Source organism: Cornus florida, unplaced genomic scaffold (assembly GCF_030987335.1).
Source record: "Cornus florida cultivar Cherokee Brave unplaced genomic scaffold, ASM3098733v1 CherokeeBrave_3.0.0_Hap2_Chr05, whole genome shotgun sequence".
NCBI classification, from domain to species: Eukaryota; Viridiplantae; Streptophyta; class Magnoliopsida; order Cornales; family Cornaceae; genus Cornus; species Cornus florida.
Window position 1 is genome coordinate 44738349 of NW_026775575.1, and position 25318 is coordinate 44763666.

Sequence of the window (25318 nt, forward strand, 5' to 3'; positions counted from 1 at the left end):
ATACGCTCCTAACCGTTGACTATGAGACTCAAGCTCAAGTCACGGTACCATAATAATATATTTAAAATTCATTCACATTCATCCATAAGAAATCCAGTAAGTCATTCAGCTTATTTAACTGCATAGACTTAAGTCGTTCAGCTTATTTAACTGTATAGACTTAAGTCGTTCAGCTTATTCAACTGCACAGACTTATACATAAGGACGATTCTATTTTTGTGATCCGTTCCCTTATTCCAAAATAGGAAGGACTTAGCAATTTGAGCTAATCTAAACCTAGTATGTCACCGTCCCATACCGGTACATACAATCCAATCCATCCAATAGTTTATAGCATACATAATCAATGCACATAACAACTGAAACATAATAAGCATAAATATAAATATAGACTAACATGCTTACTCCCATAACTGATAGATCAAAATAATAAGATGTATCAATTAATTCCATGATGAACATAAATTAAACAGATAAGCATCATGTTCATCCCATATCTTCGTTACAAATTATCTTACTCTGAGCATGCAGATAATTTATTCTTCTCGTCCATAAAACTATGACAAGTCTAATAACTATATTAATTATCATGCTTGTCCACTATTAATAATATCATATTAATAAAATTTCCATTCACAGAGAATAAATAAAATAGGGTTCAGTAATTTAGAATTCCTCTGCACCGAAAAAAAAAAACTTTCCGTCGAGACTTACCCGTGTTCAAGCTATAAACTCCTACTAGTTTATTAGCATTAATCCACTCTCTCAAGTGTTAAATAGACTTAGAACATCTCAAAACACCCAAGAATAGCATCCTACAAAATCTGAAAATCCCAAAATCCGAGTTCCACAACCCGAACAGTCGCTTAAAAACCCAGAAAATTGAAGAAATGAAGAGAGGCTGCTCCAAACAAGTTGGAGCTGCCTCCAACCTAGATGGAGCCGGCTCTAAACCACTTAGAGCTGCCCCCAAGTCACTTTGAGCCGGCTCCAAAATATTTTGGAGCCGCCTCCAACCTCCTCTCCCCCTATCTGTTTCTTCTCTGTCCTCCTAACCTAAGGTTCAAAAAGGTCTGAACTAAACTCTAAGGTGTTCCAGAGACCATTTATCTCCTTGTCTAGTGACCAACAATTATTTAAACCCGAATTATACATTAAAGATTTAACACAGACAATTTACAGTTTGTAAACGCTTATTGTTTGAACAATTCAAACACTGTAATCCAGATTACTTCTAGTAGTTTTCAACAGGTTCCAGACTAATTAAATGCTTAAAACACCAAGTGACATGAATTTAAAATAGAAGTTATGTAAAGAGGAAATTTAAACCAACCATACACATCTTGCAACCACGTTCAGGTTAAAACTCAGACATGCATACTAGTTGAATTTTAAACTTTATATGATCCTGGAATTTTATTAGAGATGCAAAGAACACGAGTCTAAGGAATAGAGATAGGATTAGAACTTGCCTTTGAGACTTTTATACAAAATCTCTACGTCATCTTCAAAGGTTCCGGCGATCCCTACTGAAATCCCTCCTCTGTTCTTTCTCTACGTCTACAGACGTGAATAGGGTTCTAAAACCCTAGGCCTAACTTTAATGTGTTTATTTATAGAGTTATACAAAACCTAAATTAATTCAAGCCCTAACAGAATCCAAATCAGCCCAGAGAAAACTTAACTAAAACCTTGCGTCGGCTACTTACGTGCCTTCTAAAAACAAAACCCTAATTATATTTTCATAACGAATAATTAATTAAAATACTTCCTAAATTAAAACATTTAATAATCAACTCAATTAAAGAAAACAATAAATTCCAATGTCATGTAACACAGAAAATAAAAAAACAAGTTATAATTAATACAAAAAATAGAATACAATTTAATAATTAATTAATTCACAAAATCACCATTAAATAACAAGTAATCAATTATTGCAAATAAACATGCCAATCAACAAGTTAAACAATTTTAAATTCAAATACAATTTCATAATTCAATTAAAACAACAAACTAAATACCAGGACTATCCTTTTGAAATTAGGGGTATTACATTCTTCTCCCCTAACAAAAGGAATTTCGTCCTCGGAATTCGCTCTTACCTTCTTCTCATAAGTCAGGAAACTGCAAGCGAATGATATCCTCCCGTTCCCAAGTAGACTCAGCCTCATTATGATGCTGAACACGAACCAAAGGGATAACCTTATTACGAAGGATTTGATCCCGCCGGTCGACAATACGACATGGTGGCTCCAAATAAGTTGTATCCGGCTGCAACTCAATTTCCCTAACATCGATATACTGATACCGATCCTCATCTAGCAGAAATTTCCGCAACATGGAAACATGGAACACATTATGGACGCAATCTAAATTATCCGAAAGTGCCAACCGATAAGCGACAGCTCCAATTCGATCCGTAATCATGAATGGACCGACAAACCACGGTGACAACTTCCCTTTCTTCCCAAAGCGCATTACACCCTTCATCGGCGACACTTTGAGTAGAACTTGATCCCCAACCTGAAACTCCAAAGCACGTGTGCGACAATTCGCATAACTCTTCTGCCTACTCTGGGCAGTACGCATGCGATCCCTAATAAGAGCAATCTTCTCAGAAATATCCTTGATGAACTCAGGACCCAAGAATCAGCTCTCGCTAACCTCCATCCAACAAACAGGTGATCGACACGGTCGGCCGTATAATGCCTCAAATGGTGCCATACCAATAGTTTTCTGGAAACTATTGTTGTAAGCAAACTCCACAAGTGGCAAATAATCCTCCCAGTGGCCCTTGAAATCAAGAACACATGACCAAAGCATATCTTCCATAATTTGATTCACCCTCTCAGTTTTTCTATCAGTCTGAGGATGATAAGCAGTGCTAAGATACAATTCTGTACCCAAAGCCTGCTAAAAGCTCTTCTAAAATCCAGACACAAAGTTCGAATCCCTGTCCGATATAATAGACAACGGAATACCATGTAGCTTTACAATCTCTGAAATGTAAAGCCTCGCCAACTGCTCTGAAGTGAAATCAGTGCAAATTGGTAGGAAATGAGCTGATTTGGCCAACCTATCCACGATAACCCAAATGAAATTGTGACCCTTGAAAGAAATGGGCAATCCTTCCACAAAATCCATAGAAATGCTCTCCCATTTCCACTCCAGTATCGGTAATGGTTGTAAAGCTCCTGGCGGCCTCTGATGATCAATCTTGACCATCTGATAAGTACTACATCGTGAGACAAAAAAGAGCAATGTCCCTCTTCATACCTGCCCACCAAAACTGCCACTTTATATCCTTATACATCTTGTCGCCTCCTGGATGCACAGAAAACTCAGAGTGGTGAGTCTCTGTCATCATATCCTTCCTCAAATCATCAGCAAAAGGTATCAATAATCATCCCTTGTACCTCAAACCTCCATCAGCCCCAACATAGTAGAATGGAACCTCTCCGAAAGCTATCTCTGCAACCTTGTCAATGCACTGCTGATCCGTGAGCTGTGCCTTTAAAACCTTGTGAATGATAGAAGGTGTAACTACCATACAAGCCATGAACGCATCCGATAATTCATCCACCTTCTTCAATGCATTCCACTCAGTAGTGAATAGAGCAGAAAGACTACCAACAGGTCGGCGATTGAGTGCATCCGCCACCACATTCGCTTTCCTTGGATGGCACTGTACAGAAAAATGATAGTCCTTTACAAACTCCAACCATCTTCGTTGTCTCATATTCAACTCCCGCTGAGTGAATAAGTATTGCAAACTCTTGTGATCACTAAATAATCTAAAGGACTCACCCAATAGATAATGCCTCCAAATACGTAAGGCAAAGACCACTGCTGCCAACTCCAAATAATGTGTTGGATAATTAAGCTCATGAGGCTTAAGCTTCTGAGATCCATAAGAAATCGGCCGCTCCTCCTGCATTAAAACACATCCAAGACCCTGCAACGAAGCATCCGTGTAGACAAGATACTCTATCCCACTCTATGGAGTAGCCAGAACCGGTGCAAAAGTTAACTTCCTTTTCAGCTCATCAAAACCTCGCTGACAGTGCTTATCCCATATGAACTGTACACCCTTCTTGGTCAGATGAGTGAGTGGTCCTGCTATCTTGGAGAACCCCTGGATGAACCGATGATAATATCGTGCCAAACCGAGAAAACTCCGAATCTTGGTAGGTGAAGTAGGATGTCCCCACTCAACTACAGTTGAAACCTTGGCTGGATCTACTGCTATACCCCTTTCGGACACCACGTGACCCAGAAACTTCATTTCCCGCTGCTAAAATTCACACTTCTCGAACTTGGCAAATAACTGGTGCTCATGAAGCGTCTACAAGACTATGCGAAGATGTCTAGCATGGTCGTCCTCAGACCTAGAATAGATCAAGATATCATCAATAAAGATAATGACAAACTAATCCAAATAAGCCTGAAAGACTCTATTCATTAAATCCATGAACACTGCAGGTGCATTAGTCGTCCCAAACGGCATGACACAAAACTCATAAGCACCATATCTTGTGAGAAATGCTGTCTTAGGAATATCCTACTCCCTAACCCTCAGTTGATGATACCCAGAACGCAGATCAATCTTGGAGAAATATGTGGCACCCTTTAACTGATCAAACAAATCATCGATCCTAGGTAGCGGATACTTGTTACGAATAGTAACCTTGTTCAACTCCCTGTAATCAATACACAGGCGAAGAGAACCATTCTTCTTCTTCACAAATAGAACCGGTGCTCCCCAGGGTGATGTATTCCTACGAATGAAATCCTGGCTGAGTAATTGCTGAATCTGGTCCCTCAGTTCCCTCATTTCCGTTGGTGCCATCCTGTATAGTGCCCTAGCAATAAGCGTAGTGCCTAGAGCTAAGTCAATAACAAAGTCGATCTCGCGACTAGGTGATAACCCTGGAATATCCTAAAAAACATCCAGGAAGTCCTATACAATCGGTATATGATCCAATGATACAGTAACCTCTTCCTTCGTTTCCTCCTCCACATGGAACACATAGGTGCTACCGCCCCCCTTATTACGTGGCATAGCTACAACATATATATCCTGACCAGGTATGGTGAATACAATAGACCTATCAAAGCAATTAACTTGGGCATGGTAGTGAGATAACCAATCCATCCCAAGTATCACATCATAAGTGTGCATGTCCCGGACCAATAAATTGGCTAGAAACCTGAGTCTGCCAATATCTAGTGCCACAGGCCCATCACTCTTATGTATAATAGCTGTATCGCCTAATGGTGTAGAAATACCCTGAGGTCTAGTGCATACCCTCGTCCTCATCCCAGATAAAACAACAAAATTCCTAGCTACAAATGAATGTGTAGCAGCCGTATCAAATAAAACACGTCCATAAAAACCATGTATAGGAAACTTACCCTCAACAGCCTAAGGTGCCTGCATATCTTGTGGCTTAGGGTTATACACCCTGCCATAATGTAACTGCTGCGGTGCCTGTCCCTGAGGCTGCGGCGGTGCCGGTAATGCCGGATAAGTCTGTCCTTGAATCCGAGGAACCTGTGGAGCTGGTAGAGGCACTGGCGCTCTCTGCCCCTACTGCATATGCTGTCTCTGCCCCTATCTCTGTCCCTGTCCCTATCTAACTGTAGGACACTGCCTGGAAGTGTGACCATACTCCCCACAAGTGTAACAACCACCCTGGAAAGTACCGAATGGCCTCCTCTGTCAGTAAGCCTGTGGCTGACCCTATCCTGCCTGTTGTCCCCCATTCTGCTGTCGCTTAACAGGTGCCACATCCCTGGGAGCATCTGATCCACCCTTGTGTTTCTTCCAAGGCTGTTGTCCCTGGAACTTGCCCTTGTCATTCGGTCGATGACCGTTCCCATTCCCTTTCTCAGATGACTGGTTAGCAGAGTCTTTATTATGCCACCGAGCCTGTCTGATGTCCACAGTCAACTGATACTGCTGTAGAGCGGCATCTACCACCTGAGCATAGGTAGTATAGGCTGGACTACCTGTAATAGCTCTCTTGATAGACCACATCAGTCCCTTGACAAAACTGTTATGCTTCTTCTCCTCTGTATTCACCTCCTACGGTGCAAAGAGAGACAAACGTGTGAATTGCTGCTCATACTCCACCACTATCATATTCCCTTACTGCAGATTTAGAAACTCAGTCTTTATAGCTGCCCTGACTGCATAAGGAAAGTACTTTTCATCAAAGCGTGCACTGAACTGATCATAACTCAATGCCGTCCTCTCCTCTGCGGTGGTAACTGATTCCCACCACTGTAATGCATCCCCAACTAGCTTGAAAGTAGCAAGCATCTGTTTCTGAACCTCCGTGCACTGAACCAAGCGAAGATGTCGCTCGATATCCTATTTCCACTGGTGAGCTGCTTTCGTATCGGTGGAGCCTGTGGACTCCCCTTTGTGAAAGAGCTCCTAGCCTTTTCCCATGAGTCAGTCTGAACAACCGGTGCTGGTACAGGTGCCTACTGAACTGGTGGTTGGTTTTGAAGTGCAGCTGCTACCCCAGCTTCTATGGCCCGAGCAACGAAGTCATTGAGGTGAGGAGGAAACTCTGGATCTCTAACCTGACTCAGAGTCTGCTGAACTTCCTCTTACTCATTACGGAACTAACCATTGTTATCCTCAAATCCAGACAATTGCTGCTCTTCTTCCATAAGCTGGCGCTGTAGGCGTTCTTACTGCCTACGTGCTGCTCTCCTCTGCCTCTTATTTCCTTACATGTTCAGTCCTCTTCTCCTTCCGTTAACCATCTGTTAACATGGAAAGACAGACATCAGTACGTTCTAAGCGAACTGTAAAAGAATTCAACGAATCCTAAACTTAAGCTATAATCAAGAGAAAACGCTACGCGGAAGACTTAATACGAAACACCCTAGAGACACTTGAACTTGGAGTGCTCTGATACCAACTGTAATACCCCTCGGATCTGGGACATGGGTTGATCAAGCCCAGGCCCAAACCTGAGGGATATCAAACTATTAAAGTATTTTAAATCGAACATAGAATACAAAGTGATTAAAGAAATAATATAATGAGCTGAAAGAAACTAAAATATAAAATCCTTTAATATTAAATATACTTAAATCCCAATAATCTAAAACAACCTCCATAAATTAAACAACTCGGGAATCCATCTCTAGTGGACCCCTAATAGAAATCCCAAACTGAATGAAATTAAAACTGAAGATAAAATCCAAATCCAAGATCTGGAAAGAAGTCCTACATCACCGGTAGAATGGAAGATCGTCTCTGCTCAGCACGAACAAGCTCAAGCCTGGAACTGACGTACACTGGAAAAATAGGAGTGGGTCAGGCCCACGAACAAGTTCTAACCTACTATAATCCAAGCAGAGACTCGATACGCATATACACTCTAACCAACTCAGCAATAACTATATAATCCGTGTCTATATACATATATATATCCACACTATGGACTCTCACTGGACTATGATATGGGTCTCAACCTGAGTAGAAGGTACCATGCAAAATGCACCTGAGTGGGCATGACTACCTAAGCCTAACAGGGTACACCTCAACCAGCATAGCCAGATACGCGTCCTATTACATATACGCTCCCTAACCATTGACTCTAAGACTCAAGCTCAAGTCACGGTATCATAATAATATATTTAAAATCAGTTCACATTCATCCATAAGAAATCCAGTAAGTCGTTTAGCTTATTCAACTGCACAGACTTAAGTCGTTCAGCTTATTCAACTGCACAGACTTATACATAAGGAGGATTTTATTTTTGTGATCCGTTCCCTTATTCCAAAGTAGGTAGGACTTAGCAATTTTGAGCTAATCTAAACCTAGTATGTCACCGTCCCATACCGGTACATACAATCCAATCCATCCAACAGTTGATAGCATACATAATCAATGCACATAACAACTGAAACATAATAAGCATAAATAGAAATATAGACTAACATGCTTACTCCAGTAACTGATAGATCAAAATAATAAGATGTATCAATTAATTCCGTGATGAACATAACATCATGTTCATCTCATATCTTCGTTACAAATTATCTTACTCTGAGCATGCAGATAATTTATTCTTCTCATCCATAAAACCATGACAAGTCTAATAACTATATTAATTATCATGCTTGTCCTCTATTAATAATATCATATTAATAAAATTTCCATTCACAAAGAATAAATAAAAAAGGGTTCAGTAATTTAGAATTCCTCTGCACTGAAATAAAACACTTTCCGTCAAGACTTACCCGTGTTCAAGCTATAAACTCCTATTGGTTTATTAGCATTAATCCACTCTCTCAAGTGTTAAATAGACTTAGAACATCTCAAAACACCCAAGAATAGCTTCCTACATAATCTGAAAATCCAAAAATCCGAGTTCCACAGCCCAAACAGTCGCTCAAAAACCCAGAAAATTGAAGAACTAAAGAGAGGCTGCTCAAAACAAGTTGGAGCCGCCTCCAACCTAGATGGAGCCAGCTCCAAACCACTTGGAGCCACCTCCAATTCACTTTGAGCCGGCTCCAAAATATTTTGGAGCCGCCTCCAACCTCCTCTCCCCCTATCTGCTTCTTCTCTTCAAATACGTCTTCTCCTGTGTCTATTTCGGCGACGTCCAATTTGTCTGTCCTCCTAACCTAAGTTTCAAAAAGGTCTGAACTAAACTCTAAGGTGTTCCAAAGACCATTTACCTCTTTTTCTAGTGACCAACAATGATTTAAACCTGAATTATACATTAAAGATTTAACACAAACAATTTACAGTTTGTAAACGCTTATTGTTTAAATAATTCAAAAACTATAATCCAGATTACTTCTAGTAGTTTTCAACAGGTTCCAGACTAATTAAATTCTTAAAACATCAAGTGACATGAATTTAAAATAGAAGTTATGCAAAGAGGAAATTTAAACCAACCATACACATCTTGCAACCATGTCCAGTTTAAAACTCAGACATGCATACTAGTTGAATTTTAAACTTTATATGATCCTGGAATTTTATTAGAGATGCAAAGAATACAAGTCTAAGGAATAGAGATTGGATTAGAACTTGCCTTTGAGACTTTTGTACAAAATCTTTACGTCGTCTTCAAAGGTTCCGGCGATCCCTACTGAAATCCCTCCTTTGTTCTTTCTCTACCTCCACAGACGTGAATAGGGTTTTAAAACCCTAGGCCTAACTTTAATGTGTTTATTTATAGAGTTATACAAAACCTAAATTAATTCAAGCCCTAACAAAATCCAAATTGGCCCAGAGAAAACTTAACTAAAACCTTGCGTCGGCTACCTACGTGCCTTTGAAAAACAAAACCCTAATTATATTTTCATAACGAATAATTAATTAAAATACTTCCTAAATTAAAACATTTGATAATCAATTCAATTAAAGAAAACAATAAATTCCAATGTCACGTAACACAGAAAATAAAAACAAGTTATAATTAATACAAAAAATAAAATACAATTTAATAATTAATTAATTCACAAAATCACCATTAAATAACAAGTCATCAATTATTGCAAATAAACACGCCAATCAACAAGTTAAACAATTTTAAATTCAAATACAATTTAATAATTCAATTAAAACAACAAACTAAATACCAGGACTATCCTTTTGAAATTTGGGGTATTACAATGCCTACAATTTTTGCAAGGAGTGTGAGAAATGTCAAAAGATGGGATCGATGTCAAGAAGAGACAAGATGCCCATGACAAATATTCTTGTTATGGAGATCTTTGATATATGGGGTATTGATTTCATGGGTCCTTTTCCTATATCTTATGGTTTTCAATATATTTTACTTGCCGTTGATTATGTTTCTAAGTGGGTTGAGGCTTGTGCTACCAAAACAAATGACCACTACGTGGTTGTTCAATTCATTAAATCTAACATTTCCACTCATTTTGGTATGCCAAAAGCAATGATTAGTGATGGAGGAAAGCATTTTTGCAATCAATTCTTGAAACAATTATTTCTCAAGTACTTTGTTACCCATAAAGTCACCACCCCTTACCATCCTCAAAAAAATAGGCAAGTAGAAGTTTCAAACCGGGAAATAAAACATATTCTTAAGAAAACGGTAAACACAACCCAGAAAGATTGGTCACACAAGTTAAATAATGCTTTGTGGGCTTACCAAATGGCATATAAGACTCCCATTGGCATATCTCCTTATAGCCTTACCATCTTCCGGTTAAGCAAGAACACAAAGCTATATAGGTGGTTAAAAAGCTCAATCTTGACCTTGACAAAGCCGGAGAAAATCATTTACTCCAATTGAATGAGTTGAAAGAGTTGAGACACAATACTTATGATAATGCCTAACTCTACAAAGAAAGAACTAAAGCTTTTTATGACAAACACATTGTGAAGAAATCTTTTGAACCCGGTCAAAAAGCATGGCTCTTCAACTCTAGATTAAAACTCTTTTCCGGAAAGTTGCAAACCAAATGGGAAGGCCCATATGAGATCATTTCTGTTGTGCCTCATAGAGCGGTTGAAATACAAAGCTTAAAAGATGGAACTATATTCAAAGTGAATGGGCAAAAGTTGAAGCCCTACATTGAAGGGCAAGTATTCCCAAGACGTATGGTATTCGCCCTCTTGGTGGATCCAGTCTATGTTGATATTTGAGACTATCTGAACATCGACTAGAGATGTTAAACCTAGTTCCAATAGAGTTTCCAAACTCTATTTCTTCATCTTCTATCTCATCTTTCATTTTTGCAACATCTTAATAATGATATTTCATTGTCTCATTGAAGCTTTCCAGCCATGTTGTGAGTTTTCCAAAATCTGCATTCTTAAAAGTTTCGGAGCCCTGGAAGCTTCGATCGATCAAACTTCATCTCCATCGATCGAATTTGCGTTGGAAATTTTTGCTCCCAAGCCTCATTTTTTTCAGTGAATTTCGATCGATCGTGGGATGCTTCGATCGATCAAGGAAGTTTCGATCGATCCAAAAAAAAATAAAAAATTTGTAACTTGCCCTTTCTTCTCTATTCTATCCCCTGCCTGATATCAATTACATGCTTTATGTCTTTTCACCTCTCATTAATGCGTGTGCTTTGACAGTTGTTAGTGTGACCATTTTCAGACAGGTTTTCTGAATCTAAGTTTAGGGGTGTGCCTTCCAATGCTAAGCTTCCGTTGCCGAGTCCCTTTTACTTCACCCATTTGGTATACTCTTTCCAGTATATGTTGCTTCTTTGCACATTGAGGACAATGCACAGATTAAGTTTGGGGGTGTGTTAGCATATTTTACATGTTGCACCTACTTTTTATGCATGTGGCATAATTTGAGAGTTTTGGGCTATGACTTTGATCTTTTGAGGACCATGATACTTAGAATTTAAAAATTGTTTGACTTGGGAGTCCAATACTCCTTGTATGCTTTGTGAATGCCATTTAGGAGTAAATTTTTCGAAAGATTGATATCTTGCTTGCATTTGTGGTCCACATCATCCTGATCTTGTGATTGTTTTGAGATTTACTCGACCTCATGGATCGGTCGAAAGCTTAATAGATCAACACATTGCACCATGCTTCCATCTTTGATCCTCTAGGTTAGTGAAAAACTAAAAAATAAAAAATAAATAAGCGCACGTAGATGAATAAAGCTTTAATAAAAGGTCCACTCTTTGTCTTGATGATCGGTACTAGATTTGTGTGCTAGTTTGAGGTCGGATGTGATTATTTCTTTGGTTGGCTTAGATAGCAACATATTTGATACTGGTTCAATTAAAAAGGATTCTAGAGTTGTTTTGATTTACATGATCATTGTCTTAATATGTGGAGGACCATATTTGTTTGTTTTGTGTTGAGATTTTGGGAGATTGCTTGGAAAGGGTTAAAAGATTGCATACTTGATGTAATTTTCTCATAATGCTTATTTTGTATATTGGTGCCTCTCAGAAGATATTTTTGATGCCACGTCAGCTTCGATCGATCAAAGCTAAGTGTTTGATCAATCAAGAATCTTCGATCGATTGAGAATGCTACTGGTAGTGAGCTGTTTGGTTCCTGAGCTCGCCGATTTCTACCTAACTTGTGTAGCTGTGAATTTCTTCCAATCATAGGCTATTTTTCTGACTTGGTGCCTACTCAAAGTTGAATGTAATTGATTCATTGAACCATTACTGTAAAGATATCATTATAGAAAATATTACCAAATATAGAAATATTTCTCTCCCTAGAACGACGGTTTTGGGAATAAAGTAAGGATGAAGATGATGACGCAAACCTTCAAGCTAACCCTTGAGGGTTCCATGACCACTATAATGAGTGCTAAATCCTTCTCTTGGGGCTAGAGATAGCCCCTAGGCTTGCTTTCTAAACCTAGCTTTTGTGTATTTTTGGGGATTTTAGTTGTAATAGATGTTTTGATCATGAATAAATATAAATCTTGTAATTTTTACTTGATTTGTATGGATTAATGCTTTCAATTGGTCATTTAGTTCTATCCATATGTCTATGTATGCTAGATTGATGTTCATGTTTTTTTCTCTAGATTTAATGAAATTGATGCATGTCTATGTGTGTTGATGTTGTTAATCTAGTGATGGTCAAGGCATGGTGCTTAATTGAACATTCTTGTGGTTTATTTAATGGTTCATACTTATTTCTTGATGGATTGTGCCATACCTACAGTTTAATTAGTTTAATTTTCACGTCACTAGCTTAGTTGTAGTGTAATTATTTTAATTTCTTAGGTAGGTGGACAATCCATTCTTGTTGTTTGATGTTCCATACTTATAAATGCAAAGAGTACATTTCTTTAGATATTTGTGTGTGTACTAATTATGGTTTAATTGAATGGTTAATGTTCTCATTTGATAGTTTGTACTACTCACTAGAATGATTAGACAATCTATGCTCATTTGACATTCATGCTTAGTTTTCAATTAGTGGCATACACACACAAGTTACAACTTAAATTTTCCCATTAATTTACAATTGCTAGTGTTTGGCGAAGTAAAGCTTATTGGTGAACTTTAAGCTCCAAGACCTATATATCTCTCCTATATCTTTCCCTAATTTCTAGATTGTTACTTACTTACATTGTTTTAATTGAATCTTAGTTTAATTAATCAATCAAACTATCTTTTGATCATTCGACCTACTAATCCAATACTGATTTCGAACCAAAAATACATTCCATTTCCCTTGAGATGATCCCTACTTACTCTAGCTATATTAATAGTGTTGCCCAAGGAAGGACTCTAGAGGGGGGTGAATAAAGTCCTTGTCTTGTGAAATGATCAATATATCAATATGCACACGTCAATATATCAGTATACACATGTGAAATGATCTGCAAAAGCATAAAATGAAGCACGGGTTGAGATATAGAGGATTTCTATACCAGATCTGTTTGACCATCAAATAAGTCGACTTAATTGAGAACTGAGTCGGCTCAATTCAAGAATAAGTCGGCTAAGTTAGTAACTGAGTCGAATGAGTTGTGCATTTTTAAGATTCTGAAAGTGAAGAGCCTCGGCCTGATTAAGTCAGTTGAGTTGAGAAGAGAGTCGGCTGAGTTGAGAAGGAAGTCGGCTGAATTTCAATTTAGCCGGCTAAGTTACATTTTGATTTTGATGAGTCTCGGCCTAACTAAGTCGGCTGGATTAGTGATTGAGTCGGCTCAGTTGAAGACTGAGTCGGGTAGGTTGCAGTTATACCAGAAATGAAACTGTTCAGTGCGCTACTACTGGTTTCTGCACAGGACTTCTTTGCACGCCTTGTTGAAGACTGAGTCGACTAGGTTGCAGTTATACCAGAAAATGAAACTGTTCAGTGCTCTACTACTGGTTTTTGATTTAGTTGGATTTCAATTTTCTTATATTTTTTATTGAATCCAAATGGGGGGTACTTTCTTATTTATATTGTAAACTTAAATGGACATATAAATACTGTAAAGACATTTACTTAAATGTTTTCAATGGAAATAAGGAAGTAGCCCCAATTTGGATTCAATAAAAAATATAAGAAAATTGAAATCCAACTAAATCAAAACGTAAAAATTCAGTTTTAGTACAAATTGGGGTTCCCGACAGTTTTGGTAAAACTTGATCCTTCATGTAGGCTCATGTAGAATTGATGAAAAAATCCTATAAAATTAGTTTAGGCTATTTAAAGTCTAAGGAGTAATTACCGGGAAAAATTATCTTGAAAAAATGTTTTCTTCAAAAATCCATTTTTCACACTTAGCCAAAAACACAATTTTCATGATGCCCATACAAGAGTCCTAAAGTCCGTTACCAACTTATGGTAATGAAGGCTTCTCATGCCTTAATCGTTGACCAATATGAATCATGTGATTGATGTGCATGGTCTTAGCATTTCTAGCACAAGTGATGAGTTCTTTCTAAGGTTATGCAAGTTTGAACTAACTCATTCTTTTAGCAAAGATTTCATGTGTCAATTATATGAATGAAGTGCACAGTCTATTGCCAATGGATGTAGGAGCATGTGAATGATGTATGATATGCATGATCCTATAGAGATGAGCTTCAAATGGATTCATAAATACTTTGACAATGAATCCTAAACACTCACCGATCTATCTACCCCTTTCTTCATGCTTTATCCATGATCGTGTAGGCTTTGAGGTAGTCATGCTTTGTTCCTTTCTTAGAGTTACTTTCTTGCTCGTTGTAGTCCAAGCTATCTTTCCTTGCAACTTCAAGTCTTCTTTGTATCCATTTCTTTCATTGATGTGATCTTGAGTAATGAAATACTTGGAATGATCTTTATGATCTTCATTGAGGTTCTTCTTTGAATGTAAATCATCTATAACACTCAATGTACACATTAGTCCTTAAACACCATTAATGGTTTATTATCATCAAAACACATAGATTGTCCTTGGATGAAATCCTTATGGTCAACATATAGTTACTAGTGGTTGTGGCATTCTATAAATTTAAACTTGGCCACACTACACACTTTTTGTGCTTTGGGTGCGCGACCACACCAACTGTCTTCACCAAATTCATCCCTGAAAATATTACACACTTAGAAATCGTAAAACCCCATAACTCTGTAATTGTTCAAAACTATGTTTGCATCTCGAATTTGGATTTACATACCGAGATGAGAGAGATGAGGAAATAGACTAGCTTGGGGAGAATCTGGACAGAGAGAAGAGAATCCGAGAGTGGAGAAAGAGGTGATGAAGAGAGAGCTCACTTACCTGAGTGACAGAAGGCCGATTTGAAGCCCGACGCTATGCACTGTGTAGGAAAGCGTTGTCAATTTGCAGCACGGGAATCGCCTCTGGAATCACCTTCGAAATCGCCGTTTGGAGAGCGCAGAACAAACCCTAGAGTGTTGCGCAACTTTCCTTTTATACTTGTGCTGGGTTTGGCTATTTTGTTCCTTCCGCTACAGTTACTTTTGTAGCCCAAAAAAACTCAAAATAAATGAGCATTACAAAACACATGGGCTACTGTAGCAGGCCTGGAGCATTACAAAACACATGGGAACACTTCCCAAACAGGCCCTAAGTATCAAGCATTCAAGTCCGTTGAAATGAGCATTGTAATGAAGTAACTTCAGATACACTATAATTAGCAATGTATAAATCAAAATTCACACATCATTAAGCCCTTTGCACTTGGCATTAAAAAAGTAAACAAACCTACACAGGGTAAATATCAACAATTACAGTCTCAGTTGAGACCTCTTCAGTTAGACTCACTCCTGAGCTATCTGATAAAATATATATTTTTTTCTCAGAATCAAAATTAGGGTATCAAAAACCCTAACTTAACCCCATTTTTACTTAATTGTTTGATCCACTGGTGGAAAAGTTTTGAAGTGTTGGGAATTGATGAAACTACAACTTTAGGGTATATTTGGAGCTTTTGGGACTTCTTGATGCCAATTCAGACAGAAACTTAGCGTCCAAAATTCCTAATTGAGTCCCGATTTAAGGGCAATCTCACAATCGGGTGGCGGAACTTGACTTAAAATGATTAGGAGCAACAAAATCCACCTCTAGGGTTGTAATGTTATTGATTTTCCCTATTTTTTAATTTTTGGAATTTATTTGATTTTTTTGGATTATTTTAATCCTTGCCTCGTTTTACGTGCCATGCGGGCCCCGAGGGGCGTTTCGGTCATTTTCTTTAGCCGATGGTTTTAGAAGTATATTTTTAACCATTTTAAGTCAATTAGAAGTGACGGTATTATTTTTAGAATTTCTGGAGGTCGGGACGATTTCCGGACTCAGGAACTTCTCCCGATTTTGTCATTTTAAGAAAGGGGCATAATGGACTTTTCTCAAATATATGTATACATCTATATCTATATATTAAAAAGATATTTATGGGACAAAGTTGGCATTGTAGAGGAAGGACAGGGGCATGATGGTAACTTGCACATATTAGTAACCTACCAAATTTTGAAATATGGCACATTTTTGGCCTTGGAAATAAAGTTACAAAAAAATCAAGCCATCACCACCTCCTTCCCCCATTTTCGGTAGACACCCCCTCCTTCCCCCATTTTCGGCAGACACCCCCTCTTTCTCTAACTCATTTTCTTCCTCTCTCTAGTCTTCTCTCTCTCTCTAAATCTATATGCATGCTTATATATATTATGTACTTCAACCTATCTTTTTGGGGTTTAGAGTGAGATTTGGTTAAGATCAAAGAGGAGAAGTTGTTCATCATCTTATAGGCTTTCATTTGAGACCACTCTTGCTTGCATTTGGAAGGATTTCGAAATTCTGGGAAGCTTAGGGCTTCTTTAGCTAATCATCTTGAGGTAGGGGAAGTTTAAAGTATAAATTCCTATGATTTTAGTGAGTTCTAAGAATTTTCTCATATGAATATCTTAATATTGTGAAACATGCTTAGTTGTAAAATTTTGGTTGTGATGTTAAGCATGAGATAATTTTGATCTAATTACTTGAGTTGAGAATATGATAGTTTCCTTGTATTTGTGCCAAGCATGCTATTTTTTTTTTTTTTTTTGAGAAAATGTGAAAGTATGATTTAAGTGATCAATTTTTGTGTTTGAATGTTTTAATATAACTATGATGTAAACGATGACTTGTATATTGATGAATGGTTGTATGACATGCATACTCATGGCATGGGGATGAGTTGAGAGGATGAAGGTTGATGTGGGAAAGAAGGTTAGAAAATGAGATGGTGGTTTGTGTGGTAAGCCAATGTGATGGTTAGGAGGGTTTAGTGAGCCTGGGTTAGAAAGAAAGAAGGGGATATTTTGCATTTCATGTTTGATGGTATGGTTTGTGAATTGGTGAAATTCATGTATGGTTGGTATGACTTATAATCCCATGATCCTTTTTCTTTGATTCCCATTCTTTGGTTGTGGCTCACGGGATTTTTAAGAATGTACTTTAGGCTTACTCTACTGAGCTGTTGAGCTCACCCTATCATTATTAACATTTTTCAGGAACTCGGAGATGAGCCAGTGAATGTTATGCATCCATGGATATTGATATAGTTAGGACTTTAATTCATTTTTTATTAAAGCTATGTAATTTTGGCCATGAAGGCCTCAATTTTGTATTTAAATCCTTTGAAATTGTATAGAAATGAGATTTGTGTAATTTGGTCTTTAAATGGTGTATTAGGCTTGTATTTGGTTTAAATGAAGGCATGGGGTTTAATTATGTTTTTACACTGTTAATTGCACGAACCGGGACCGGTTTAGAACTTGAATAAGGACACCAAGGGAACAAAAGGGGTGCCTATAGGCACAAGAGTCAAAATTTAAGGTTTCTGGGGCATTTTCAAGATTCTGGCCATCTTGAATCGGTTCAGCCCCATTGAACCGGTTCAAGGGGTGCAATTGGTTCACACATGGACATACTGCTCATCTGGAACCGGTTCAAGTCCCCCAGTGTGCACATTTTGCTTGTCAGCTTATTAGCTTTGATCACTTAACTTCAGACGGTCATAACTTCTTCGTTCCGAACCCAAATAGGGTCATTATTGAGCCCATTTTTAAGGATTTTGAGTTAGCTTTCCAATGAGACTAACCCCATCTCTACATTCCATTCATGTTGAGAGTTATGGTTGTTTTAGTGGAACAGTGTCAGAATTTGTCTTGAACCCATAAGGGCGTTTTTGGGAATTCATATCCGGTAACCGTAGAATTTCACCGAGCATCATGGAACGACTAGAATAGTTGTTTCAAACCTCATTTGACTAGTTTAAGGATGGATTATCCTTTCATATTGTAAAAAGACTAGTTTACCCCTAGTATGTCCTTGGGTTCGGGTAAGGACCCGGTTAACGATCCGGACTTCCGGTTTAGGTTGTTACAAGGGTGAACATAAAGTCTTTAGGATACGGATTGATGGACTTTATGAAGTCCAAATGATGGAACATTGTGGAAGTAAAGAGTGGTACAAAATGTGGTATCTATAGTTCCATTTCACACGAATGAGTGTGTTAGTTTATTGCCATGAAAGAAAAAAAAGTAAAAAAAAAAAATGGAAACATTTAAAAACCTCAAATGGACACCGTCTCAGTCACCTAGTATTCAATCCAGCCTTGTCTTCAATGTTACGTCTAATTACCAATTTTTTGGGCAAGAACCACCTTTGTTGTCTAGTGTGGCTAGAGAGAAACCCACTTTAGTGGGCCAAATTTATATAATTACTTTAAGGATTTAAACATTGGGTGTGTTCTTTTTATTTTTTAATCACAGTGATGTGATTGAATCTTCAACAATTTTATATACAATTGTTCCAGGTTAATCTTTAGTCAGCTCGTGTAAATATTTATATTAGATTCATTATGATAAATATTAACTACAATATTTATACTTGTTATGCATTTTCTTTTTGTTTTTGTTTTTCTTTTTGAGAATTAAATAATGCAATGAAAAAAGGCAAAAAAAGAAAGGAATCAAAAAACCACACAACAAATCAGAGGGAAAAAAACAAGGAACAAGATGTTCCAAATTCTTTTAATCATTTATTATTTTGATACCAAAAAAAACAAGTCTTTAGAATGAAAGAATTCCTATATATAACAATATACTATTCAAAAGTAAAGGTCAACAATTTTTGTAAACCAAAAGGTTCGAGAGAGACACAAAAATAGACATGATGAAGACTAAACTCTAAATTGCACTAGGTTAAGATCAATCTCTTTTGGAACCTTCCGAGAAGGAGGAAACTTAGGTAGTGAATGAGCAATTTTTTTAGCAGTCTCCAAATAAGAGACATACTTTTGGACCATATCAATGGTATTATTGTCAGCAATTGCCTCGATGTCTTCAAAGCTGGCTGCTTCGAAAGCGCGAGTGATCAACAAGTTGTTGAATTCTTCTTTGCATCCTTTGATTGTCTCAATCTCTTTGAATGCCTTCTTCTTGAAAGTCCAATTCCCAGTTTTCCAATTGAAGTCATAGAGCACAAGGAATCTCTGGCCATACATGGCTATGAATTCCAATGCAGCAAGAATGAACTCAAATTCTTCTACTGTCATGTGGTAAGCGAAGTTGATTCTTGTCCATCCGGGCTTCATTCCATTGTAACCCTGTCAAAATTTATCATATATTAGGATCTATGAAAAATTAATGAAATCACACTCTTCTTGGAAAGAATATTTTGGGCACTCCATGTATTAATTCTTATCAATTTCTATGGCTAGAGAGTGTAAAATACGTAGTAAGTGAGTCCACAATTTTAAAAAAATAAAATAAATATTGCGTTGGGTACCTTTTGAATGGCAGATTTGAAGGCAAGTGAGTGATGCTCATCAACATGGAGAAGGTGATGACCGTAGGGTCCAGCACAAGCGCATCCACCACGAGCCTGGATGCCAAATAAGTCATTGAGGAGCTTTGCAACGAAAGGGCCGTGAAGGGGCTTGTCTCTGATGTTCCCGGATTCTCTCCAAATGGAAATTCCTTGGTCTCTCGTCTCATTTCCATCGACAGAGCTTCCATTTTTCATGTCAACAAAGGAGGAATTGGATGTGGTGAACACAAGGAATGAGAGGATTGCTTGTCGGTTCACACTAGTGTTTCCTAATACCCATATGTTTGGATTGGAAAGAAGCCTGTCAAGTGCTCTTTCTATGAATTTATGCTCTTGCATTTTGATCACTTCATAGCCAATGTATTCTTTTACCCAGAAAGCCATTGCTGTTCTAAATTTCTGAATAATTGGTGGTGTTCCGGCATCCTCTCTCTCTTCCACGTCTTCGTAATACAGAGTGTCCTGCAACCCATGTCGGAGATATATTCAGCAAACTTGGTAATTCATGAAACCATAAAATCATAATATGAAAAACATTTCAAGTATGACTTGATTGAGAAATTTTTTGCTTTCAAACACACCCTATAAGTGTGTGTACTTGTTGCATTATAGCACAAAGAGACTCACAAAATTATCAAACTCTTAATGACTAAATACCTTTTCATTGAAACCGTTGACAAAGCTGACAGTTCCTCCACCACATGTTGATGGTGGTGAAGAACCTAATTGATAGAGGATCTTGCTCATTAGAAGAATTCCAGGAGTACCTGGTCCCCCGACAAACTTATGTGGACTAAGAAATATCGCATCAAATCCATCTACCTCCCCAGATCTCATGTCAATCTCCACATAAGGACCACTGCACATATAAATTAAAGCAAAGAATGTTAACAATTGAGAAATATTAATGCAAAGTCAATGAAAAGTATACGAACTCGAACTGTGTATGTACCTTGCAGCAAAATCAAAACATGCGAAAGCACCATATCGATGAAGGAGTGAAGCAAGGGAACGCGTGTCAGTATAAATTCCGGTGACATTACTACAAGCTGAGAAAGAACCCAACATAGGGCGATTGGTCAGCTGATATGACTTGAGTTGGTGCCTTAGAGCTTTAAAGTCGATTAGGCCATTTTTATCTAGACCAATCTCTACAACTTCTGCTAAGCTTTGGCGCCAAGAGAGGAGGTTTGAGTGGTGTTCATATGGCCCAACAAAAACAACCCATCTTTCTTCATCTCTCAGGTTCATAGACACCCTGTCCTTCATAGTTGATGCAACAGCAATTCCCATAACCTCTTGAAGCCGTTTGACGGCTGCGGTTGTGCCGGAGCCAACAAACAGGAGTGCATCTTCTTCTTTGCCCCCCAAGCAGGACTTGACGTACTTACTTGCTTCATGCACCATTTTTGTGGTTTGATGCCCCACATAACTGTCACTTGTATGAGTATTCCCTATTAACACAAATGGAAAAATATTATTTTGGTAATCGTGAATCATATATACATTTACTAAGTTTTATTTTAGTAAAAATAATTAGCGCGCATTTAATATTAAAAATGATAAACAACTAACCATAAGATGGAAGAACATTGTTGATGATGTAGTTCTCAATGTAGTGAAGACTTCGGCCAGAGGCAGTGTAGTCGGCATAGGTAAGCCTACGTTTTCCGAAAGGAGTGTCGAACTCCACATCACTGCCGATGACTTGAGACCTCAACCATGCTAGTTTCTTCTCCGGAGGGCCACTTGACACATCATTTTCCAACATCCTAAACAATTCCAGTGGTCGAGAGTTGGTGTGATCGGAAACTTGTGAACTGCTTGTTGTTGGCAGATTGATGGAGTTGACATGGATTAGATCCGTCCTTGGAGAGATGGGTGTCTCTAGTGCCATGACTTAAATATATAGAGATAAAGACAATGAAGATCAAACAAGAACAAAAATAAGAACAAGATGTATAAATTTTAGGGGATTGCTTGGAGAGATATATAGAGAGGCTTAGTACTTATAGAGCTCTGAAACAAGAACAAATTAATGAATGATGTATAAATTTTTAGGTAATTGCTTGGAGAGATATATAGAGAGGCTTAGTATTTATAGAGCTCTGAAACAAGAACAAATTAAAGAATGATGGGTTGGAGAGATAGGGAGGGCATAGTATTTTATAGGGCTCGGGATCAAACATGTGCATAGTTAAATTAAGGTTCGGTCTGACCATTGAAACAGCGTAAACGGAAAAATAAACTTCCAACATGTAGAACGAGACCAGGCTATGTACGTACCAAGTCTCTCTGTTTAAAATAGTATTGTCATTATTTGCCAAGAGGAGGACATCTTGTTTGACCATACCAAATATTTAGTTGAAAAAAATAAATTTATATATATTGGCTAATATGAACAGGGTCAACTGTGAAAGTAATTCTGCCTGTAGTTTAATAGTACTTTTAATATTTAATAGTGTTTTGCCCACTGTTGATATATTTCTTCTTCTTTTTTTGTTGATTAATTTTTTTTTAAACATGAAATAACATATGTCATACTGTCATTGTGATCTCTGATTTTTGTACAAAATTCACATAACTATACACATTATCTATGATTTTTGTAAAACAAGTCAACCAATTATACAAATATTGAAGTACTTGACATGTTTATATAATACGAATGACAACTAATTAACAATTTATATACATATTGACATATATATATATATATATAGACCAAGTCTTTGCGTGGTCGCTTCTCGTGCTCTGTAACGTGGAAGCCTGTTCTCACTTATGACATACAACATTAATTGGAAATTTAAAACCACCCTTACTTGACCGTTGTTCATGTTATTGTTCATGCATGTAATTTATCACTATGAAAATTTGAAGAAACAAGGAACTTTCATGGGGTCGTTCAACTTGGAAACTTTAGCATGTACACACCACACCGCATTCAAACATTGTAATTAGAATTTGTGACATGAAGACTTTTGCAATTTAATTTTTTCACACTTGCATTGTTTCATTAAATTTTTGTTTTTAATATTTTCAGAAGTTCATTCAATTAATAATTTGAAATTGAGAATTAGTGGAGATAGCGATTTGTGTATGAGGTTTGTCTTCAAAGATTAGGGGTGCAATATTTAATTTTGTCAATCCGATCAAAATAGAGAGAGAAACTAGAGGGTAAATTTGGAGATTAGGATTTTATGAATTTGCCCTTTCTTCTTCGCATTGTGAAATTTCTTTGTGTACCCGAATTATGTTAAATCTTTGTGTTATATGGTGTGTGGTTTTTTGTTTTGCTTATTGCAGGCTTCGTAATTTTTTTTTTTTTAAAAAAAATTATGTGCTTTAACATGTGATATAAAAAAAATTATGTGCTTTAACTTGTCATGGTTTGTCGTAGTGTTATAATTGCGATCAATTTATTCAATTCCTTTCGTTTTTTTAGAATTTCATTTATACTTGTCTTTTAATTTTAAAGATTTTTTTTTTTTTTTTTCCTTTGACAAAAAACTCAACCAACTTTGTGTCCTCAAATTTTACTTCAAAAGAAAGATTGTACCATTAGAATACAACCTTGGTTAGTCTTACATATAAAAAAATCACAGGTCTCAATGTATCAATTGGAGAAAGCCTTACCAACATTATTAAATTTTTTTTTTTTTTTTTTAAACACGTATACGCACCATTCAAGTCAAGAGTGCGGTTCGAAAGTGAGATCTCAAGGATTTACCTCTCCGATCTCTGCAACACCACTATTGATGAGTAGTGTGTTTCTTGATAGATACTGTACACCAAATTCCAACTCCGCAAATCTAACATCGCGATAAGTTGGCGGGGGGTTGTAGGGGGTAGAGCCCCCTACCCGAAGGTGGGGTTCTGGGGCTTGCCCTCGACCCGAATTTTTTGTAGGGTATTTTGGTAATTTCATCACTTGTTATGTTGCCCTAATACGAGGATATTTCTTCCTTCTGAACTCTCTATATCTGCTACTCTTTTTTGTTATCATCATAATAAAAATCTCTACAATCGCTTGCCCTTGGAGGTAGCCCTGATTTTAAGTGAACCAAGTAAAATATGTGTGTTCTTGTGTGTGTGTGTTTGATCTATTTATTGTATTTTTCATTTAATTTCGCAACAACTAAGCCCATGGAGGCAAATTAGATATTGCTTTAATTAACAAAGATAATTTTTTCAAATGAAAAACAAAAATACTAAATTAGAATAATTAAATACAAAAAAAAGATAATAATAACTCTGGTATATATTAATAAGACAACTTCATAGAAGACTCATATATACATATAGGGTAAAGTGCAAAATAACTCCCCTATTATATACAAAATAAAAAATAAAAAATTTGGTATTTAATTAATAAACCCCCTGTCCTATACAAAATGTGCAAAATCTCTTTTGGTGTTGCAAATAGCCCATACATTTTTTCAATTGAGCAAATAAGAACATTTTCTTAATTTAAATATTAAAATACCTAAAATGACCACTAGGGGGGAAATTTGTTATTAATACGATGTTTGGATACCACCACCGTCCAAAATTTGTATTGAATTTTCTCCAATTCTAAATTCCAAGCGCCCATTCGATACCACCAAACATAACATATATAAAAGTGTTTTGAGATTTTTATAAAAAGAAAAATTAGTCAAAAATTAGTTACAAATTTTCAAATTATAGGAACTTATAAACGTCATGCTTTGTTTTTTAAATAATAATATTTTTCATTGTTTATACGTAAAAATAATCCCAACAGTGGAAACACAAGTCTTCCACTAGGATGGCGTTAGAGTACTACGGGGTCATGTTTGGACTGTGGATTGGTTTGACACAATCAATGAGACCTTGTATAGAAAGTGGGTCAAGGCAAACTTTGTCAAATTTCTAAGTGGTCTATAACAAGAATGAAAGGAAAATGTTACCACTGAGATGTCACATTCCCAATATTCTAATACATCATCATTCAATGAATGTGACAAAGGCTAAAAAGGGGCATATCTTTGTTGAAGTGACTTGTGATATATGTGACGAGACAATTCCTCTCAGAAGTTACTTAAACTATTATTGAAAGGTGATCTTGGCAAGTACCGTGAACTATACTGCCTTGAAGTTTCTAATTGGACTGGAGTTGGAAAGAAATTATTGAAATATTGGTGGAAGTTTCAAAGTAATCGGGCACTTGCGACGGAAAGAAGAGCAGTGAATCATGGGTATCCAACTACCCAGACAAACAACAAAAACCAAACATACCCTGAGAGTATTTGAGAATTAATGGTTTTGGTTGTTGTTAAGGGGAGTTAAACTACTCAAATGAAACATTAATCCAACTAAATAATGTGAAACTAGAAAAAAAAGTTACTGATATAATATGAATGGATATATTTTTACTCCCACATGATCATATTTTTATATGTCTCACAAAAATTCATATATTTTAACATATATATATACACTGGAATGCAATAAAAGAGGAAAATTATCTTGGTCATTTTATCCTTTTTATAGTGGTTGTCATTGTTGTTGTTTTCGA

At 36.9% G+C, this 25318-nt stretch overlaps 1 protein-coding gene across 1 annotated transcript; it reads right to left on the reverse strand.

Annotated features, from left to right (window-relative positions):
- Positions 1-19018: 19018 nt before the first annotated feature.
- On the reverse strand, positions 19019-21956 carry LOC132310129 (uncharacterized). Its single transcript, XM_059808354.1, has 5 exons — positions 21355-21956; positions 20732-21233; positions 20437-20638; positions 19738-20241; positions 19019-19555 (listed from the first exon to the last, which is right to left on the reverse strand). The coding sequence occupies exons 1-5, from the start codon at positions 21674-21676 to the stop codon at positions 19130-19132; spliced, it is 1956 nt and encodes a 651-aa protein (XP_059664337.1). The 5' UTR covers positions 21677-21956; the 3' UTR covers positions 19019-19129.
- Positions 21957-25318: the final 3362 nt, after the last annotated feature.

What these genes read in the sequence shown, in the direction of transcription:
- LOC132310129 (XM_059808354.1), bottom strand. Translation starts at nt 21,676, where the DNA reads ATGGCACTAGAGACACCCATCTCTCCAAGGACGGATCTAATCCATGTC. An exon ending in CAATGTTCTTCCATCTTATG is followed by an intron (nt 21,234 to 21,354) that starts GTTAGTTGTTTA and finishes TTGTGTTAATAG; the next exon opens with GGAATACTCATACAAGTGAC. An exon ending in TGTTTTGATTTTGCTGCAAG is followed by an intron (nt 20,639 to 20,731) that starts GTACATACACAG and finishes TTATATGTGCAG; the next exon opens with TGGTCCTTATGTGGAGATTG.